The 20,277-nt window shown below is 41.3% G+C and overlaps 2 protein-coding genes across 25 annotated transcripts in view; one reads left to right on the top strand and one right to left on the bottom strand.

The window, feature by feature from the left end:
* LOC127813485 (pentatricopeptide repeat-containing protein At4g17616) overlaps positions 1-20,277 on the top strand; it is a 105,497-nt gene that overhangs the window by 11,028 nt on the left and 74,192 nt on the right. For 3 of the 24 annotated variants that reach the window (XM_052354482.1, XM_052354481.1, XM_052354483.1), the window contains exon 1: positions 997-15,814. The exons of the other annotated variants lie outside the window; for them this stretch is intronic. The gene's annotated coding sequence lies outside the window, so the exon portion shown is untranslated. Of the gene's footprint in view, positions 1-996; positions 15,815-20,277 lie in introns of those variants that run through there. 24 annotated transcript variants of the gene reach the window in all.
* Positions 11,763-12,323, bottom strand: LOC127812765 (LOB domain-containing protein 18-like). Its single transcript, XM_052353291.1, has one exon. It carries the CDS (start codon positions 12,321-12,323, stop codon positions 11,763-11,765), a length of 561 nt encoding a protein of 186 aa, XP_052209251.1.

Genomic DNA, 20,277 nt, shown 5'->3' with positions numbered 1-20,277 from the left:
GAAGCTCATTTTTTCGACGAAGCTCCAGATCTCCTTCATCTCTCAACGAAAATTGCTCAAAATTCACAAGAATGATCCTCTGGACATGGGGAACAAAAGCCTCTTATCCGTTGCTCTCAATTTTTTCCCAAACTCTCGGATCTGAGAGTTTAATTTTTCACTCCATTCGGCTAATTCAAAAACCTCTATTTATAGGCAATCCCGACCCTCCAAATGCTCATGTTTGGTCGATCCAACCTCCCTGAGGCTTCTACCTGCCCCAGAGTAGTCCAAAAATGCCACCAAACACGGATTCAACGTATTGGAATTTCATCGACAAAACGGCCGAAAATCATGCAAAATTGGTCATCATCTTGGCCAATGTCGGCCTAAGCTCGACCCAAGAGCATCCTAGGCCACTTTCCTCGAATCTCTCACCACCGAATTCGGTGATGGGAGGTGGTAGAGAAAGCTTGGTTGGCCATGGCAGATTTGCTCTATCTTCAACTTTTGAAAATTACACTTTGATCCCTATCTTTTCTCATTTAAACTTTTGGTCCTTTCCTTGATGCCCCTAAGCTTCCCAATACTGCCATTGCGACCTATAAGTTCTATACTTTTCATTCCATCCCTGAAGATTCCGAAAAAATATCACTTCGACCTCCCTCCGGCAAAATTAAGAAATTACACTTAGGCCCTAATCTTCGTTTTGGCCCTAAACCTCTTCGTTTCTTCCTGAAACCACTAAGGGGTTGTTCCTTATGAAAAATCGAAACCTCTTCAAGCTTCCGTTGACTTCTCGGAAGTCGTCTATAACAATTCGGTATTGCAGCCTAATTGGCAGTTGCCATTTTGTTGTACCGAAAATTGTTCCCGATCCGATTTCTTTTGGCACCATAAATCCTATCTCGAGGTGCTTGTTAATGTCACGTCATTTTTCTTTGGCACCTCGACTGCAGGACACTCCCTCCAGTCGATTTGGTCATTCATACGGTAATAAATTACCATTATACCCTTCATTTATCCTTAAATTTCATTTTTGCTCATAAGATAATTTACCCTTGAGTCCTTTAGAATTTCTCGGGTATTACAGCTTTCAAGATGAGAGATGGGTTGTTTGAGTGGTTGGTCATGCCTTTTGGACTAACCAATGCACCAAGCACTTTCATGAGACTAATGGATCAAGTATTACACCCTTTCATTGGTAAATTCGTTGTGGTGTATTTTGATGATATTTTGATATACAGTAAGTCTATTAATGAGCATGAGGGGCATATTTGGGATGTGTTGAGTGTGTTGAGAGAAGACAAACTTTATGCTAATTTGAAGAAGTGTACTTTTATGAGTGAGAGCTTGTTGTTCTTGGGCTTTGTTATAAGCAAATATGGCATAAAGGTAGATGAGGAAAAAGTGCTAGCAATTAGAGAGTGGCCAACCCCTAAAAATGTCAGTGATGTGTGAAGTTTCCATGAGTTAACAACTTTCTATAGGCAGTTTATCAAACACTTTAGTAGTATTGTGGCTCCAATTACTGAGTGTTTAAAGAAAGGAAAGTTTCATTGGGGTGAAGAATAAGAGCAAAGTTTCGCCTTGATAAAAGAGAAATTATGTACCACTCATGTCTTAGCTTTGCCAAGCTTTGACAAATTGTTTGAGGTTGAGTGTGATGCGAGTGGAGTAGGTATAGGTGTTGTGTTATCCCAAGAGAAGAGATCAATTGCATTTTTCAGTGAGAAGTTGTGTAAAGCTAGAAGAAAGTGGTCTACTTATGATAAGAAGTTTTATGCAGTGGTGAGGGCTCTTAAGACATGGGAACAATATTTGATTGTCAAAGAATTTGTTCTTTACAAGGATCACCAAGCTCTTAAGTACTTAAGTAGCCAAAGGCAATTGAGGAGTGATATGCATGCTAGATGGTTTGCTTTTATTGATAAATTTCCATATAAAATTGTGCATAAGTCGGGACAACATAATCGAGTGGCGAACGCTTTGAGTAGGCATGTGGATTTGATCAAGACCCTTAGTGTTGAGATTGTTGGGTTTGAGTGCTTGAAAGAATTATATTTGACAGATGGGGATTTCAAACATGTGTGGGGACAATGCATATCTCAGCAACCGTCAGGAGATTTCTATGTCCATGATGGGTTTCTCATGAAGGGAAATCAGTTGTGCATCCCTTGCACATCCCTTCGTGAGAAAATTATTCGGGATTTGCATGGTGGTGGCTTAGCAAGGCATCTTGGCAGAGACAAGACTATTGAAGCTGTTATGGGAAGGTATTATTGGCCAAGAGCAAGGAGAGATGTTTCTATTATTGTAGCGAGGTGTTATATATGTCAAACAGCTAAGTGGCACTCTTCTAACGGCGGTCTCTACATGCCATTGCTTGTTCCCAATGCTATTTGGGAAGATTTGTCTATGGACTTCGTGTTGGGTCTACCGCGAACCCAACGAGGTATGGATTCTGTTTTTATAGTGGTTGACAGGTTTTCCAAGATGACACACTTTCTTCCATGCAAGAAGACGGCAAATGCAGTAGGTACAACCAAACTATTTTTCAAGGAGATTGTTAGACTACATGGAGTCCCTAAAACTATTACTTCTGATCGTGATACAAGATTTTTGAGTCACTTCTGGATTGCTTTGTGGGGAATGTTTGATTCATCTTTGAATTTTAGCAGCACAGCACATCCCCAGACTGATGGACAGACAGAGGTGGTGAATCGTACTTTAGGAAATCTAATTCGTAGTGTTTGGTAAAATTGAGTCACTTCTGGTTTGAGTGCTTGAAAGAATTCTCTATCGTACACATGAAAGTTCCTAATCATGCATTGGATTTGGTAAAATTGCCAAAGGTACTAGGTTTCAGTGTTGCAGCTAGTGACTTAGCCGAGTACGTTCAAGCAGTTCAGGAAGATGTCAAGCAAAAGTTGCACGAGGTGAATAAGAAGTACAAGGCAGCAACTGACAAGTATAGGAAGCACAAGGTATTTGCGGTTGGAGATGAAGTCACGATATTCTTGAAGAAGGAACGGATTCCAACAGGACAACAGCACAAGCTCAAGCCAAAGAAGTATGGTCCTTACAAGATTACAAAGAAGATCAATGATAATGCTTATGTTGTGGATTTGCCAAATCATATGGGTATTTCCAAAACATTCAATGTTGCTGATCTTTCTTTGTATTTGCCAGACGTTGAGTTGTCATATCTAGATCATAATTCGAGGACGAATTCTTCTCAAGTGGAGGTGAATGATGCGGTCACCAATCAAGACCCGGCCCAAAGCCGACCCGACCATGCCAGAACAATATTTTAATACTTCTTAAGTTTTAGAATTCTACTTCATGTTTCTACTTGATTTAGGATTCTACTTTATGTTGGATTAGGATTTTATTTTTCTTAGGATTTTAGTTGGATTTTGTTTACAAATATTAGATGGATTTGGATTAGCCAAATACTATAATATGCCTAGGATCTAGAGTTTGTAATCAAGTTTTCTCAATCAAATTTTAGCAAACTATTTGGGTTTTCTTAGCAAAACAGTCTTGTTTTTGCGTCTTCTTGAAAGCCAAGCTTCGGCCATTGAAGTTTGCTCTTTCAAGGGTTTATTTTGGTGTGTTTTTTCACACACGCGCTACATGTTGCATCATCTTCAGTTTAGAGATGCTGGGATGACCGAGATGAGAGTGGAGGAGATCTAGGGAAGCTACACTGGTGTAGGCTACCAGTGAACTAGGCGCAACAAGATGATAGTGGCCTTGTGACTCATGCCCAACGCCAATCATCTGCCCTGTGCCCCGGTCCTACACAAACAGAAGTAGAGATAAAGGTTATTGAACAGTCTAGTTCTCTAGTAAACTGACTAATAGCAAGCAAATTAAAATGACTACATGGGACATAAAGGAAAAAATTTAAAGGGATAAAGGAGGTAGGAGAGGTTTTCCCTATCCCTTTAACTGGCATTTTGGTACCATCGGCAAGAGTGATGGTTGGTAAATGTTCAAAAAATGTAAGTGTAGAGAAAAGATTCTTATTACCACACATGTGATCGATGGTGCTAGAGTCCAAAATCCAAGGCCCCAATAGAATGACTTTGAGTAACATAATCCATAAGATGAATAGTAGATGGCTGAGACGCCTGGAATTTCAAGAAAGCCTCATAATCAATAGCAAGTAGGGTTACCAGCAGATGTTGAAACGGGCTCACCACGTGTAGGAGTGATATGACTGAGGTCAGACATGTTGAGGACTGCAAATTAGATCTGAAAGGAGCAACAAGCAACAACAAAGGCTTGCTGATTCCATTGTTATGTTGGACTGGCGTATGGGATAGATGATTGGCGTCAGGCGTGAGTCGCAAAGACTTTATTATCTTGCTAAGCCATCTTCACCAACAACTTGTATTTCTACTGAGTCTTCAACTCTTCTTCATAATCGGTTAGGACATCTGAGTCTATCCAAATTGTGACTCGTGTCAACTTGGAAAATAGTCTCGTATTTTGTTTCCAAAGTGTGTCAATAATCAGGCTACATCCCTTTTTAAACTTGTCCATAGTGATGTTTAGGGTCCTTGTCATGTTCATTCTGTTTTAGCTTTTCAGTACTTTGTCACTTTCATCGATAATCACTCTCGATGTACTTGGATGTTCTTACTGAAAAATCGTTCAGAGTTATTTCCTATCTTTTAGGACTTCTGTGATGAAATTCAAACTCAAAGCAAATGGATTCAATATCCATGAAATCAGGAATGGTAAGTTGTCACGAAACAAGAGGAAGGCAGGAAGTATGAGAAATTTTGTTGTGGATATTAAGTATAGATTAGCTATTTTCTTTCCATTATTAATTAGAAACTTTTCCATTTCCAGCTGGTAGTTTGTTAGGCTACTATGCCATGTGTAAATGGGCTAGAATAGGACAAAAGAAGCTATTAGAAGAGAGAAGATCTGCTGTGGTAGCACCTATGGCTCCTATACTATGTTAGCCTCCTGGAAGAAAATCAATCAATTAACCAATTTCAGATTCCCATTTCCTGTATCCTCTCTCTCCAATTCTCTCTCTTTCTTCCTATCCAAACCTCCCTCATTTCTCACGGTTCTCTAGCGCCTGCTTCCAATTCACACCAAGTTGGAAGTTCGGCTGTGGTCACAGCGCAACTGTGACATTTGGTATCAGAGCCTCGGTGCTGGCAAGAAGTAGTAAGATCGCAGAAGATGGCCAAAGGAACACGCATGAAGAACATGGAGTCGCAACTCTAGCAACTTAGCTCGACAGTGGGAGAATTTCAGGATCCGGTGGACCGCTTAGAAGTCAGTAACCAAAAAAATCATGATGCGATCATGACAGTAGATCGCATGGGTGGAAGGAGGATTTATCCAAATGAGAGAAGATATCAACCAGATGAGGGAAGAGATGGGTAATCAGCTTCAACAGTTTATGTTGATGTTTACTCGCCAAAATCAGGTTAGGCTGTCTCTCGATTTTCCTCAGAGAAATAGAAACGACCCTATATTAGAGAATGAGAGGATGAATCCAAAAAATAGAGCCCATGAGATTGTGGTCGAGTAAGGTGATGACACTGAGGCGTTGTTAGGTGGGGAACGGGAAGACCTAACTGTACCTCCACCACAAGGGTTTCCCATGCCTCGAATGAAGATACCCATATTTGAGGGGACCAATCCTAGGTAGTGGGTTAGAAAGTGTGAAAGGTTGTTTGATTGGTACAATGTACCAGGAGAAAGAAGGGTTGCCTTAGCGGCAGCTTACTTTGATAATGGGGTGGATGCATGGTTCCAAGGTTGGACTCGGGGGCGAGAGCACTACACCTGGAGGGAGTTCTCTGAATGGTTGTGTGAGAGGTTCGGGGAGAAGAGCATGTTGGACACTATTGAGGAATTTAACAAACTTAGAGAGGTGGGTGATGTTGGAACCTACTTAAGGAGATTTGAGGAGCTGAGATCTTTGATGAGTAGCCATGATCCTCACCTAACGAAGGCATATTATGTCTCTAGTTTCCTTAGTGGCCTGAGCGAAGAAATGAGGCCTATGATAAAGATGATCAGGCCACGAACCTTGGAGCAAGCGGCTGAGAGTGTCAGGTTGCAAGAAATGGTAGTTGAGGCACTGTTAAAGAAGCAGAAGGTGCAGCAACAAAGAACTACACATGCGGGGAGTTGGCAGCAAAGAGGAAGCAGCAAAGAGGTCAACAAGGAGATGGTGAGGAGTAATGTTGGAGGAAGGAATTTTGCTAATTCCAACCTTAGAGGGAGGCCTAATGATCCTAGACGGCAACCCGGTTCCTGTTACAAATGTGGGGATAGATATTTTTCGGGGCACCAATGCAAACGACAGCTGCTGTTATTGGAGGGCCGAGAGGAAGAAGAAGTAGAAGGCGAAGAAGAAGTGGAAGTAATCGGTGAAGAGGGAATAGAGGATAATGGGGAGATATCTCTCCATGCACTCAAAGGGATCACCAATAACAAGATAATCAAGGTGAAAGGCAAGACGAAGAGAGGCAACTTATCAATCCTAATTGACAGCGGAAGCACCCGCAGCTTCCTCGACGATGGCATTGCCAAGAAACTGAAGTGTCATCTCACTAATACAATGCCTCTGAGTGTCACAGTAGCTAATGGAAACCGGGTAGTGAGTAACATGGCCTGCCTGGGATTCATATGGGAAATGCAGGGGGAGAAGTTCGAGGCAAATCTCATGCTGCTATAATTAGGAGGGTGCGATGTCGTTTTAGGGGTGGACTGGATGAAGAAGGTGAGTCCCATATGCTTTGATTTTAACCGTATGAAGGTGACCTTTGAAAAGGAAGGGAGAAGAATGACACTCACTAGTGGGAGAGATGTAATACCCGAGAAATTCTAAAGGACTCAAGGGTAAATTATCTTAGGAGCAAAAATGAAATTTAAGGATAAATGAAGGGAATAGTGGTAATTTATTACTGTATGAATGACCGAATCGACTGGAGGGAGTGTCTTGCAGTCGAGCTGCCAAAGAAAAATGATGTGACATTAACAAGCACCCCGAGATAGGATTTATAGTGCCAAAAGAAATCGGATCGGGAACAGTTTTTGGTACAGCAAAATGGCAACTGCCAATTAGGCTGCAATACCGAATTGTTATAGACGACTTCCGAGAAGTCAACGGAAGCTTGAAGAGACTTTGGTTTTTCATAAGGAACAACCCTTCATTGGTTTCAGGAAGAAACGAAGAGGTTTAGTTCCAAAACGAAGATTCGGGTTTAAGTGTAATTTCTTAATTTTGTCGGAGGGAGGTCGAAATGATATTTTTTCGGAATCTTCAGGGATGGAATGAAAAGTATAGAACTTATAGGTCGCAATGGCAGTATTGGGAAGCTTAGGGGCGTCAAGGAAAGGACCAAAAGTTTAAATGAGAAAAGATAGGGGTCAAAGTGCAATTTTCAAAAGTTGAAGATAGAGCAAATCTGCCATGGCCGACCAAGCTTTCTCTACCACCTCCCATCATCGAATTCGGTGGTGAGAGACTCGAGAAAAGTGGCCTAGGATGCTCTTGGGTCGAGCTTAGGCCGACATTGGCCAAGATGATGACCAATTTTGCATGATTTTTGGCCGTTTTGTGGATGAAATTCCAATATGTTGAATCCGTGTTTGGTGGCATTTTTGGACTAATCTGGGGCAGGTAAAAGCCTCAGGAAGGTTGGATGGACCAACTATGAGCATTTGGAGGGTCGGGGTTGCCTATAAATAGAGGTTTTTGAATTAGCCGAATGGAGTGAAAAATTAAACTCTCAGATCCGAGAGTTTGGGCAAAAATTGAGAGCAACGGATAAGAGGCTTTTGTTCCCCATGTCCAGAGGATCATTCTTGTGAATTTTGAGCAATTTTCGTTGAGAGATGAAGGAGAAATGGAGCTTCGCCAGAAAATAGCTTCGAGCAGTCTGAAAATGGCTCTTTTTGTGAGTTTTTTGGTATCATCTTGTAGATGATGAAAAGAGGAAGCCATAGGTTCAAACGGGGGGTCAATCGGAGGTCGGATGAAGGAGATATGGCCATTAAATCGAAGGCAGTGCACCAGTCCAGCGAGCTGGATGTTGAAGAAGATTGGCGCATGGGGCACACGCGCCAGCTGGGCCCCGCGAGTGGGGGCGCGTGGAGCACATTGTTTGGGCGAGTGCGGGCGCGTCCGGGCTCAAAACATTCTGAAAAAAAGTTCTAAATTCCTCTAAAATCGAGATCTAGGTCATGTAAAAAAATATTTGAATTTGGAGTTCTATAGGTCTCGATTCTAGCATCAAAGTGCCTTGTTTTGCGTGAAAACGGACCATCCGGGTAAGTCCAGTATTTTTCCCTTGAAGTTTAAAGTCTATTATGAATTGTTGTGAAGATAGATTTGAGAAAATAGTCTCGATGTATTTATTAGGATTTTCAGAAGGAAAAATGAAAGAAAATGAAGGAAAATAGGAAATAAATGGAATATTGAGAATATTTAGTAATAAATGTCATTTTTATGTTGAGGTAATCGAGAAGATGTGATTGATACAACTTTTGAGAGTTGGCACGAAAATTGAGGCGACGCACGTTTTTTGAGGAATTTTGAACTTGTGCTAAATGTGAGTAATTTTATCCAAAACATGGTTTTTTGAGTTTTCCTATCCTAACGATGATATTGCGAGTGATTTTCTCACAAGAACTTATATTCATGATATGTTTGTTATATATGCATGTTGTTATAAATGTAATATTCATTTTGGCATATTACATGGAAAGTCGTGAAAGTTGCATGACACGATATTATTGTTACATTGATATTTGTCCATGGGAATGGGATGTCACCCCAGAGTGTAGCCGTAATTCCCCTAGGGCAATGATGAAATAACGTTAGGCTTATCCTGTAGAGGTTCGGGATTTGCCTAGGATTTCGTGCCGGGCTGGTGGGCCTGAGAAGTTACATTAAGGGCACATGTTGATTATGTCTTGCATCATGCATTCGTATATATATATATGTTTTGGACCCTCACTAGAAGTTTCATCTTCTAATGGGTTATGCCCCTAGAACATTCCAAGTTCTAGTTTTAGACTTGCAGTTAGGGTAAGGAGCAAGTTGAGATATGACGGCACCTGATGGCGTGGTCGATGATTCAGCAAGCTGTCTCGGAGATGTTTTAGCTGATGCTTTATTGATGATTAGCCTTGTTAGAATATTATGGATTCTTCATGTTTTAAGGCTGTTAAAGATATGATGTAATATATGGTACGAATTCTTTATAATATAATATAAGCGAATTGATTATGTACCATATCAGGTTTCGATTTTAAGCTTCCGCAGTTATGATGATTACCTGTCTTAAGTTATTGATTCTTATTTAGTGTGTTGAGAAGGTAAAGCGGGATTGTCGGGAGATGGTTTATAAAAAAATATATATATATATTCTCGAAATTCCTAAGTTATTTAACGCTCAGAAAAGCGGGGCGTTACAGTTGGTATCAGAGCATAATTGTTAAAGACATAGGAAATGTCTGAGCCTTGAGTGACTCTAGTATGGTCGATATTAGAGCGAACCTAAGGAAAAGGTCGCACGTGGCTAGATAAGCAAAGCCACCGTAAGATTTGGGTATTGATGATTACTGGATAAGTGTTGTGTAGTGGAAGTGCATGTCTAGGAAAGTTCTGGCTAAGGAAAGACTTGGTACTTAAGTGTGTTCGTTTGTGACCCACCTCTCTTTCCTGGGAACTTACTTGGTGTACTATTCACGAGCAGACACTATTTCAGTGGACGACTACTATTCCTGGTGAATAGTAGAATGCCTGATAGAAGCTAGCACAAGATTAGTCTGATGGCCTAGTTGTCAAGATTAAGGATCAAAGGATAAGGATTTTCAAGGATCATTTAGCATCTCGAAAATATGATGTAAGGATAAGGGATTCATCGGATTGGATCGAACAAGAGGCCAAATATGGCCAAATGATGGCATGTGAGCGCATCAATTAATGAACTGAAGGTGGTGCAACCAATGTGACTCGCGAAGACGAGATAAAGAAACCCTAGCAGTGTGGCGACACAGCTGGATGGGTGTTCACAGTGACAGATCTGGATCTAGGGACCAAGGTAGAGGGCTTGTAATTAGCTTATGATCAATGTACCAGAGAAGCTTATAGGCTGTCTTGCGGTATGGGTTTGGGACCCAAGATTTAAGTTGCTTAGTGAACTGCTGAGGAGACAATCAGATGCTGAAAATCTGGGGCAAAACAGTGGAGTTTGTACCTTGTAGAGAATTCCAAGTTCTAATGGTCTAGGATGCGAGGTGTGCCGCTAGTTATTGTTGATAGAGCCGGAAGCCTAAGGAATTAACCTAAGGTAAGATGAGTTGAATATGGACCGAGTGTCCTATTTAAAGGATTACATCGAGGTTCGTGGTCACCTTTGGGAATGATGATACGACAAGCAATGGGAGGCTCGAGGGCCTAGAATGAATATTCTTGTAGAAGGAGTTGGACTCATGGCAGCAACAAGGAATGATGGCTCTAAGATGGCTACGACGAGACTGTGCAATTTTCACCCAAGACGTACCCATGTGAGGGTCAACGTATGATGTAGTGGTAAGCCTACTAGGTGATCGGGGTGATGATGACAGCTTGTGTGCTGGTTGACGGTAAATGTAGTGCATAGGAAGAACTAATTTAATGGTCGGGTGCCGATAGTCAACTGGATCTGAAGAACGAAATGCGAGAGTTAGTGAATTCTTGGTAAATAAGATTTCAGGTAGTGAAACATGGCTAGTCTAAAACCTTGAGTTGTGAGATGGCAACCTCGGTTCAAGGTAGAGATCGGGTACCAAAAAGGAAAGAATTAATTGATCGGTCGTATCGACCGAAAAAGAAATGATAAGGACCCTTAGTCAATAGCGATTGTGACTACGGTTCAGTGAGCCTAGGGATTCAGGTAAAGTTGTCGGTAGTCAACCCGATAAGGTGAAATTGATGAATGGTAGATTGAGAGCCATGATAGTTAAGGAAATCGAGTTCACAAAAAGTGATTAGAACCAGATATCGTAAATCTGATTCAGGATTTTCGGAGATAAAGTGATTTGAGATTCTTGAGGAATTTCTTGAGGATCTAGGGATTCGTGATGGAACTTTAGGGTTTCATGAAGAAATCCAGTAAGGATTGGATGACGGGATCGAGGAAATCAAGTGATGGCAGATGTGCCAAGATGACGGGTCACAGTAGGGGAAGCTGCAGACCTAAGTCGATTAAGCGATCCAAGATTTTCAAATTTTAGAGAATGGAACTCTCATATGGCTAAGACGGTTAGTCTAGCCTTGGTAAGTAAATTGAGAGATGTATAGCTAGACAATCATTAAAATGATGTCAACAAGTTATGAAAATGATGAGCCTATTGTTATGAGGTATAGAAAAGCTGTAGGAAAAATGGAAAATAACCAAGATATTTTCTCAGAAGATTTAATGTGATTATTTCTTAATGATGAAACTACCAATAATAGCTTGAGGATATTGGATGCTTAGCCATGTGTGACTTGATTAAGGATGCGAATTATCATGTGATAATTAAGAGCTGATGTTTTCATCTCGATTTGATGAATTATTAAAACAACTACAAGAGGCTAAGATACTTAATGATCAATATACAATCAGAGGTAAGACAAGAGAATGGAACGTTAAAGCATCCAAAGCATAATATACATTCCATATGTCCAAACGATTACAAGAAATCAAGCTGTACAATTACTCAAAGGAAAAAAGAAACCATAAAACTGATGATGATGTCGATGCTTAATAACGACGACAGTTGCCAAACACGATAGATCCCAGCTCATCGATATCATCTGGGGGTAGCATTTGGCTACTACTGGCTTCACTAGGGTAAGGTGGAAGAGCAGCCTTTGAGAAACTGGGATGAGGGGCATCCTCCGGGATGATAGGAAGATCGAAATTCCAGCTTGGGTCTTGAACAGGTTGAGGAATAGGTTGGGGATGTGAAGAATAATATGCAAATAGTAAATCCTGCAAGTAAGCTCGATAAGCTTGCAACTCATTAACCTGCTGCTGAAGGGAAAGAATATGAGATACACAGCCATAGACAAGATCTTGAAGCCGGGCTTGAGCTTCAAAGAGGAGTGTGTTGGAAGCCCAATATCGGTCGCTGACCGGAAGCGGAGCTAGGAAGTTGACAACATTCTTGACAGTAAAAACATCATGGATGGCGACAAAATGAGCAATACCATCCTCACAATGGAAGTTAGGAGTAAAGATGCACTGTGAATTGCATCCTCTATTTAAGAATACGCAGGCACCGCATTGAGACCGGGGCCTTGGATTGTTGCCCCATGGCATGTTGTGCCTTGGCATGACATATCTGGGATCTGGCTAAGTCTAAACAAAATCAGATATGGGTCGGATCTAAGTGGATAGGTCAAAACAGATATGGGTCAGATCTAATGGGTCAAATCAAGAATGGGTCAAACCTGAAGCGTATCGATGTCGGGTCGGGTCAGGTTGAGTCGGGTCGGGTCGGATCGACCCAGATCTGGCAGCAACGACGATGGCGCGGTGGCGGCTGAGGGAGGCCGGGCGATGGCCAGCAGTTGCATGGTGGAGCAAGCGGCGACGACGGCGTGCCGGATCTGGCTGACGCGAGGGCCGATTGGGCCGGAGATGATGGCGGGGAAGAGCTACGATCGGCAGCTGGGGCACAGAGAAGCCGCACGGTGGCTCGCGGCCGATGGCGGAGCAGGCGCCTGCGGTGGTTGTAGAGGGGGTAGCGGCGACCAACAGAGGTGGTGGCGATGCTGGAAGGCGGCGACGACGGTTCGCGCGCAGGGTCGGTGCATTGCAGAGGAAGAAGAAGAAGGGGAAGAAAAGAAGAAAAGAAGAAAAGAAAAAAAATAAGAAAAAAAATAAAAAAAAGAAATAGAAAAATGAAAAGAAAAAAAGAAAAGAAATGAAAAAAAAAAGAAAAGAAATGAAAAAAAAAGGGGAAAGGAAAAATAATCTTCTTTTCTTTATGGGAAAAACGTGTTTTATTATTCCGGAGATTTTGGCAAAAAAAAATAAAATTATCCAGATACGCAAAAGTTGAGTTCGGGGCTTTTCGGATATTTATAGTCCCGACCCTATGTTTTAAAACATGGAGCAACGTAGGGTTCGAAATGAAATTTATGCAAGTCAAATTTTGAAATAGAATGCTAAGATGTTTCAAATTAAGATGTTTTGGCAAGCTTTTGTCAAAAAGTCGTGATTGGACACTTTGGAATAATTATGTCTATAATAGGACTCGTGAGAAGAGTCTAATGAGAATGATCTGCCGGGTGCAGTGAGAGTTTGTGATAGCTTAAAGGATCGGGTTGCGTGTTAATGTAACATGACCTAATGATTACGTGTGGATTACACCAAGACACAAAGAAAACTACTTGGTGTATAACCTGTAGCTAGTAGATGTGGTATGTACTCTCGAGGCTATGGAGACACTATCGAAATGATAGGACATTTGATGTGCTCACGAACCACAAGGAGCCTAAAGTATGGGTTCTTGCAGAAAGAGCTAAACGAGAGGTAGTGACGGTGGATGAAGTTCCTTGAGGACTACAACTACACTACTTTGTATCACTCGGGGTGTGGCAAAGAAGTGCTTAATGCATGACCTGGGTGGATAGTTGTGAGTGTCAGATGTTGGAGGCTTGTTGGCCTGCTGACTATGAGTATAGTGCCAAAAGGATTGTCTGTTTTTAACGCTAGGCTGGTTGTTTAGCTGGATTTGATGAACGAGATACGAAATGCATGTGTGATTGATCATTGTGGTTAGCTTAAGGGTTATGATTTTTGAGATGCAAGATGGCATTCTTAAAAGTTTCGGGGTAGGATGTGTGTGCCTAGGATGTGGGAAGATATGTGGTCGTCTGTAAAGAGACACAACAGGAAATTATGTAAATGACACGGCATGCTTGTAAGCATTGGACGTGTAAGAAATGCAAACTGAAGTATTTGTCAAGGACCAAATGGACGTTTGATTTGAAGTATTCGGGTAATAAGCTGTGTATTGTCTTAGTTATCTGAATGGTCAGATGAAAATTTTGAGGCCGAAATTTCTTTAAGGAGGGGTGAATCTAATACCCGAGAAATTCTAAAGGACTCAAGGGTAAATTATCTTAGGAGCAAAAATGAAATTTAAGGATAAATGAAGGGTATAATGGTAATTTATTACCGTATGAATGACCGAATCGACTGGAGGGAGTGTCCTGCAGTCGAGGTGCCAAAGAAAAATGATGTGACATTAACAAGCACCTTGAGATAGGATTTATGGTGCCAAAAGAAATCGGATCGGGAAGATTTTCGGTACAGCAAAATGGCAACTGCCAATTAGGTCGCAATACCGAATTGTTATAGACGACTTCCGAGAAGTCAACGGAAGCTTGAAGAGGCTTCGATTTTTCATAAGGAACAACCATTCAGTGGTTTTAGGAAGAAACGAAGAGGTTTAGGGCCAAAACGAAGATTCGGGCCTAAGTGTAATTTCTTAATTTTGCCGGAGGGAGGTCGAAATGATATTTTTTCAGAATCTTCGGGGATGCAATGAAAAGTATAGAACTTATAGGTCGCAATGGCAGTATTGGGAAGCTTAGGGGCGTCAAGGAAATGACCAAAAGTTTAAATGAGAAAAGATAGGGGTCAAAGTGCAATTTTCAAAAGTTGAAGATAGAGCAAATCTGCCATGGCCGACCACGCTTTCTCTACCACCTCCCATCACCGAATTCGGTGGTGAGAGACTCGAGGAAAGTGGCCTAGGATGCTCTTGGGTCGAGCTTAGGCCGACATTGGCCAAGATGATGACCAATTTTGCATGATTTTCGGCCGTTTTGTGGATGAAATTCCAATATGTTGAATCCGTGTTTGGTGGCGTTTTTGGACTAATCTGGGGCAGGTAGAAGCCTCAAGGAGGTTGGATGGACCAACTATGAGCATTTGGAGGGTCGGGGTTGCCTATAAATAGAGGTTTTTGAATTAGCCGAATGGAGTGAAAAATTAAACTCTCAGATCCAAGAGTTTGGGAAAAAATTGAGAGCAACGGATAAGAGGCTTTTGTTCTCCATGTCCAGAGGATCATTCTTGTGAATTTTGAGCAATTTTCGTTGAGAGATGAAGGAGAAATGGAGCTTCGTCGGAAAAACGAGCTTTGCCAGAAAATAGCTTTGAGCAGTCTGAAAATGGCTCTTTTTGTGGGATTTTTTGGTATCATCTTGTAGATGATGAAAAGAGGAAGCCATAGGTTCAGACGGGGGTTCAATCGGAGGTCGAATGAAAGAGATATGACCATTAAACCAAAGGCAGCGCACCAGTCCGGCGAGCTGGCCCTGCGAGTGGGGGAGCATGGAGCACATTGTTTGGGCGAGTGCGGGCGCGTCCGGGCTCCAAAAATTCTGAAAAAAAGTTCTAAATTCCTCTAAAATCGAGATCTAGGTCCTGTAAAAAAATATTTGAATTTTGAGTTCTACAGGTCTTGATTCTTGCATCAAAGTGCCTCGTTTTGCGTGAAAACGGACCATTCGGGTAAGTCCAGTATTTTTCCTTTAAAGTTTAAAGTCTATTATGAATTGTTGTGAAGATAGATTTGAGAAAATAGTCTCGATGTATTTATTGGGATTTTCAGAAGGAAAAATGAAAGAAAATGAAGGAAAATAGGAAATAAATAGAATATTGAGGATATTTAGTAATAAATGTCATTTTTATGTTGAGGTAATCGAGATGATATGATTGGTACAACTTTTGAGAGTTGACACGAAAATCGAGGCGATGCACGTTTTTCGAGAAAGTTCGAACTTGTACTAAAGGTGAGTAATTTTATCCAAAACATGGTTTTTTGAGTTTTCCTATCCTAACGATGATATTGCGAGTGATTTTCTCACAAGAACTTTTATTCATGATATGTTTGTTATATATGCATGTTGTTATAAATGTAATATTCATTTTGGCATATTGCATGGAAAGTCGTGAAAGTTGCATGACACGATATTATTGTTACATTGATATTTGTGCATGAGAATGGGTTGTCGCCCCAGAGTGTAGCCGTAATTCCCCTAGGGTAATGATGTAATAACGTTAGGCTTATTCTGTAGAGATTCGGGATTTGCCTAGGATTCCATGTCGGGCTGGTGGGCCTGGGAAGTTATATTAAGGGCACATGTTGATTATGTCTTGCATCATGCATTCGTATATATATATATGTTTTGGACCTTCACTAGAAGTTTTATCTTCTAATGGGTTATGCCCTTAGAACATTCCAAGTTCCAGTTTTAGACTTGCAGTTAGGGCAAGGAGCAGGTTGAGATATGATGGCATGTGATGGCGTGGCCGATGATTCAGCAAGCTGTCTCGGAGATATTTTAGTTGATGCTTTATTGATGATTAGTCTTGTTAGAATATTATGGATTCTTTATGTATTAAGACTGTTAAAGATATGATGTAATATATGGTACGAATTCTTTATAATATAATATAAGTGAATTGATTATGTACCATATCAGGTTTCGATTTTAAGCTTCCGCAGTTATGATGATTACCTGTCTTAAGTTATTGATTCTTATTTAGTGTGTTGAGAAGGTAAAACGGGATTGTCGGGAGATGGTTTATATAAAAAAAAAATATATTCTCGAAATTCCTAAGTTATTTAACGCTCGAAAAAGCGGGGCGTTACAAAAGCTGTCTTCCACTCATCTCCATGTCGAATTCTGATTTGATGATAACCACTTCTAAGATCAATTTTGGTAAAAATCACAGCCCCATCAAGTTAATCAAGCATGTTGTCGAGCCTAGGAATTTGAAATTTATACCCAATAGTAATTTTGTTGATGGCTTTACTATTAACACACATCCTCCAACTCCCATTTTTCTTTGGTGTTAATAATGCTGGCACTGCACATGGACTCATGCTAGTCTGAATGTGCCCTTTTCTCAACAATTCCTCTACTTGCTCACGCAAAATCTCATTCTCCCTAGGGACTCATCCTATAGTGTGGTAGGTTAGGCACGCTAGCACCAGGAAGCAAGTCAATGTGGTGTTGAATATCCCTCATAGGAGGTAGCTCATCAGGCAACTCCTCAGGAATCACATCATGAAATTCCTTTAAATTCCCTGTACCTCCACTGGAATTTGATTCACCTTCAGTGGCTCACTCACGCTCTCTCCCTTGATAACCAATACGTGAACCTCTCGAGTATCCTTACACTCCCCCACAAACTCAGTGTGCTTATGTGTAATGGTAAGAAAATTTCGCCTCTCCACTTTAGAAGCTTTGGTTTGGTTTTTTTCCACTATGGGTAATAAAGTATAACGCACGCCTTCTTTCTGAAGCTAATATGTGTTCTTCCTACCCGAGTGCTTAGCATCCACATCAAATTGCCAAGGCCTCCCAAATAAAATATGGCAAGCATCCATATCAACAATATCACAATAGTCTTGGTTGGAGTACTTACCAATAGAGAAAGGCACCCTACAGCATTCATCCACATGTATGCCACCAACTTCTTTGATCCATCCAATCATGTAAGGGCTTGGATGTTTTTCAGGAGTTAACTGAATCTTTGCCACCACGTCTTTTCCTATGATGTTCTCTTGACTTCCACTATCAATAATCAACTCAAAGATTTTTCCTTTCACCGTATACCTCGTGCGAAAAAGCTTATGCCATTGAGTAGTATCTTCATTCTTTTGAGATAGCATTAACTTCCTCACTACACAAGTATATTCCCCATGTCCATAATCTTCTTCGTCATCCTCTCCATCAGGCTCGTAATATACTTCCTCTTCAGCAACATCTTCCTCTTCCCTTTCTATAATGTTAACTATTTTCCTCCTTAGGCAATCACTAGATTGATGCCCAACCTCATTGCACTTGAAACATTTTAAAAGAAGAGGCTTTGCATAAGGATTAGGGGATTTTGGAAGATTAGAAGCAGTACCTTGAGTGTTTTCCCCCACGTTATAGCCTTATTAGGGTTGACTGTATGGGGTGGATTGGAGGGTTGCGCTCCCTGAACTGACTTGCCTTTATCAAAAGCTACTTGTTTATTCTTATTCCCACCATACCGACGATAGTTGTCATTACGAGCTCTCTCACTTAACATTAACTCAGCCTTTAAAGCTAAGTTCCTTGCTTCTTGCACACTCATAACACTCTGAACCCCAATTTTATCACGAATAGGAGGTTTCAATCCATTCAAGTAACGAGCTGCCTGTTGATTGTCACTTTCTGACAATTGGTTTCTCTCCGCCAATCGCAGAAACTCAAGAGGTATATTCATTCACACTATTCATTCCCTGTGCACATCTTTAATAAGCTTCAAACATATATTGTTCATAGTCAGGGGATAAAAACCTACCTTTTAACAGTTGCTTCATTCGTCTCCATGTTTGAACTGGTTGCCAGCCTTCTCTCAATGTCGTTTCTCTTAATCGCTCCCACCAAACAGATGCACTGCTCTTCAATCTGGAAGCCACTAACTTTACTTGTTGTTCATATGGGATCTCCATGTATTCGAAAAAATGGTCAACCTTAGTGATCCAATCCAGAAACCCCTCAATATCAAGATCTCCACTAAAGGTAGGAATATCAACTTTTAGTTTATACTCATCGTTGCCCCAGTGGTTGTGTTGATGCGCATTCCTCCTAACCCCTCTACCACCAGGGTTAGCTATTGCTCGACCAAAATCATCATTTTCATCGCTTTCTTCAATCACTGGTCTTCTAGAATTAACAAGCACATGATTAATGGGTGGTCTTCCCGCTCCGGCTTGATTCACCCCATTATTCAGGATCCTGTCATCATCGACTTGTAGTATGGTACCCAATTGGTTGTTAAGTTGCACTAATCGCTACTGGATAGTATGAGTTACTTCTCGCTATTCTTCGATTGGTCTCCAAACTAGAGATGGGCAATGGGCGGGCTGGGTCGGCCCGGCCCGCCTCCCGCTTGGCCCACCCATTTGGTGGGCCGGGCCGAATTTAGCCCGCGAGGAGGACGGGCCGGGCTGAGGCAATGAATATTGGGGCCCGGCATGGCCCTGTGGCCCTTAATAAGTGGGCTAAGCGAGCCGGGCCAGGCCGTGGGCCTGCTGGGCCGATCCATGGGCCTGTTGGGTAGGGCTGGCCCGTGGGTTTGGCTGTCTGGGCCGGCCATGGGCCATTTATTTATAATTTTTAAACATAATTTTTATGTTTGTAAAATTTTAATTATTATATTTAAAATATGTTTAAATATATTTAAACATATTTTTTAAACATATTTAAAATATGTTTAAACATATTTTTTAAACATATGTTTAAATATTTAATAAACATAATTTTTTAAATATTTTTTTATTTTTTGGTAGGCTGGGCTGTGCCATTTTGGCGGGCCGGCCCACAGGCCATTTGGTGGGTCGGGCCGGGCTATGGGCTAGATAGCCCGTAGCTCGGCCCGACCCGTATTTTGCTTGGCCGGCTGGGCCTGTCTGCTACAATAGCGGGCCGAGCCGGCCCATGGGCCACCTGGCCTATTTCCTATCTCTACTCCAAACTGCGAACAACCCCTGATCGCCATCACGAGGTTGGTTGCTACCGTTACCTTCAAGATTGGCCATCTGATTGGTTGATTAACTGCTCTGATACCACCTGACGCAGCGTGTAGCGCGTGTGTGAAAAAACACATCAAAATAAACTCTTGAAAGAGCAAACTTCAATGGCCGAAGCTTGGCTTTCAAGAAGACGCAGAAACAAGACTGTTTTGTTAAAAAAACCTAAATAGATTGCTGAAATTTGATTGAGAAAACTTGATTACAAACTGTAGATCCTAGGCATATTTATAGTATTTGGTTAATCCAAATCCATCTAATATTTGTAAACAAAATCCAACTAAAATCCTAATAAAAATAAAATCCTAGTCCAACGTGAAGTAGAATCCTAAATCAAGTAGAAACATGAAGTTGAATCCTAAATCAAGTAGAATTCTAAAACTTAAGAAGTATTGAAATAGGAAAATGCTATTGGTACACCTTTGTGTACACCTTGGGCTACATAAAGGTGTACCAATGACAAAAAGGTCCCTCATAAAGCGTATAGAGGCGCGTGAGGCGCATGTGAGACGCAGTGTATTTTGGTCATAATACCCCCTTATGTAGCCCAAGATGTACAAAATGGTTGTACATCTAGCATGATTCATTGAAATAACATGAAGTAGAATTCTAAATCAAGTAGAATTCTAAATTTTAAGAAGTATTAAAATATTGTTCCGGCATGGTCGGGTCGATTTTGGGCCG

This window comes from Diospyros lotus, chromosome 11, assembly GCF_014633365.1.
Source record: "Diospyros lotus cultivar Yz01 chromosome 11, ASM1463336v1, whole genome shotgun sequence".
Classification (NCBI taxonomy): domain Eukaryota; kingdom Viridiplantae; phylum Streptophyta; class Magnoliopsida; order Ericales; family Ebenaceae; genus Diospyros; species Diospyros lotus.
The sequence above is the reverse complement of the archived record's forward strand: the minus strand, read 5'-3'. Positions and strand labels throughout refer to the sequence as shown.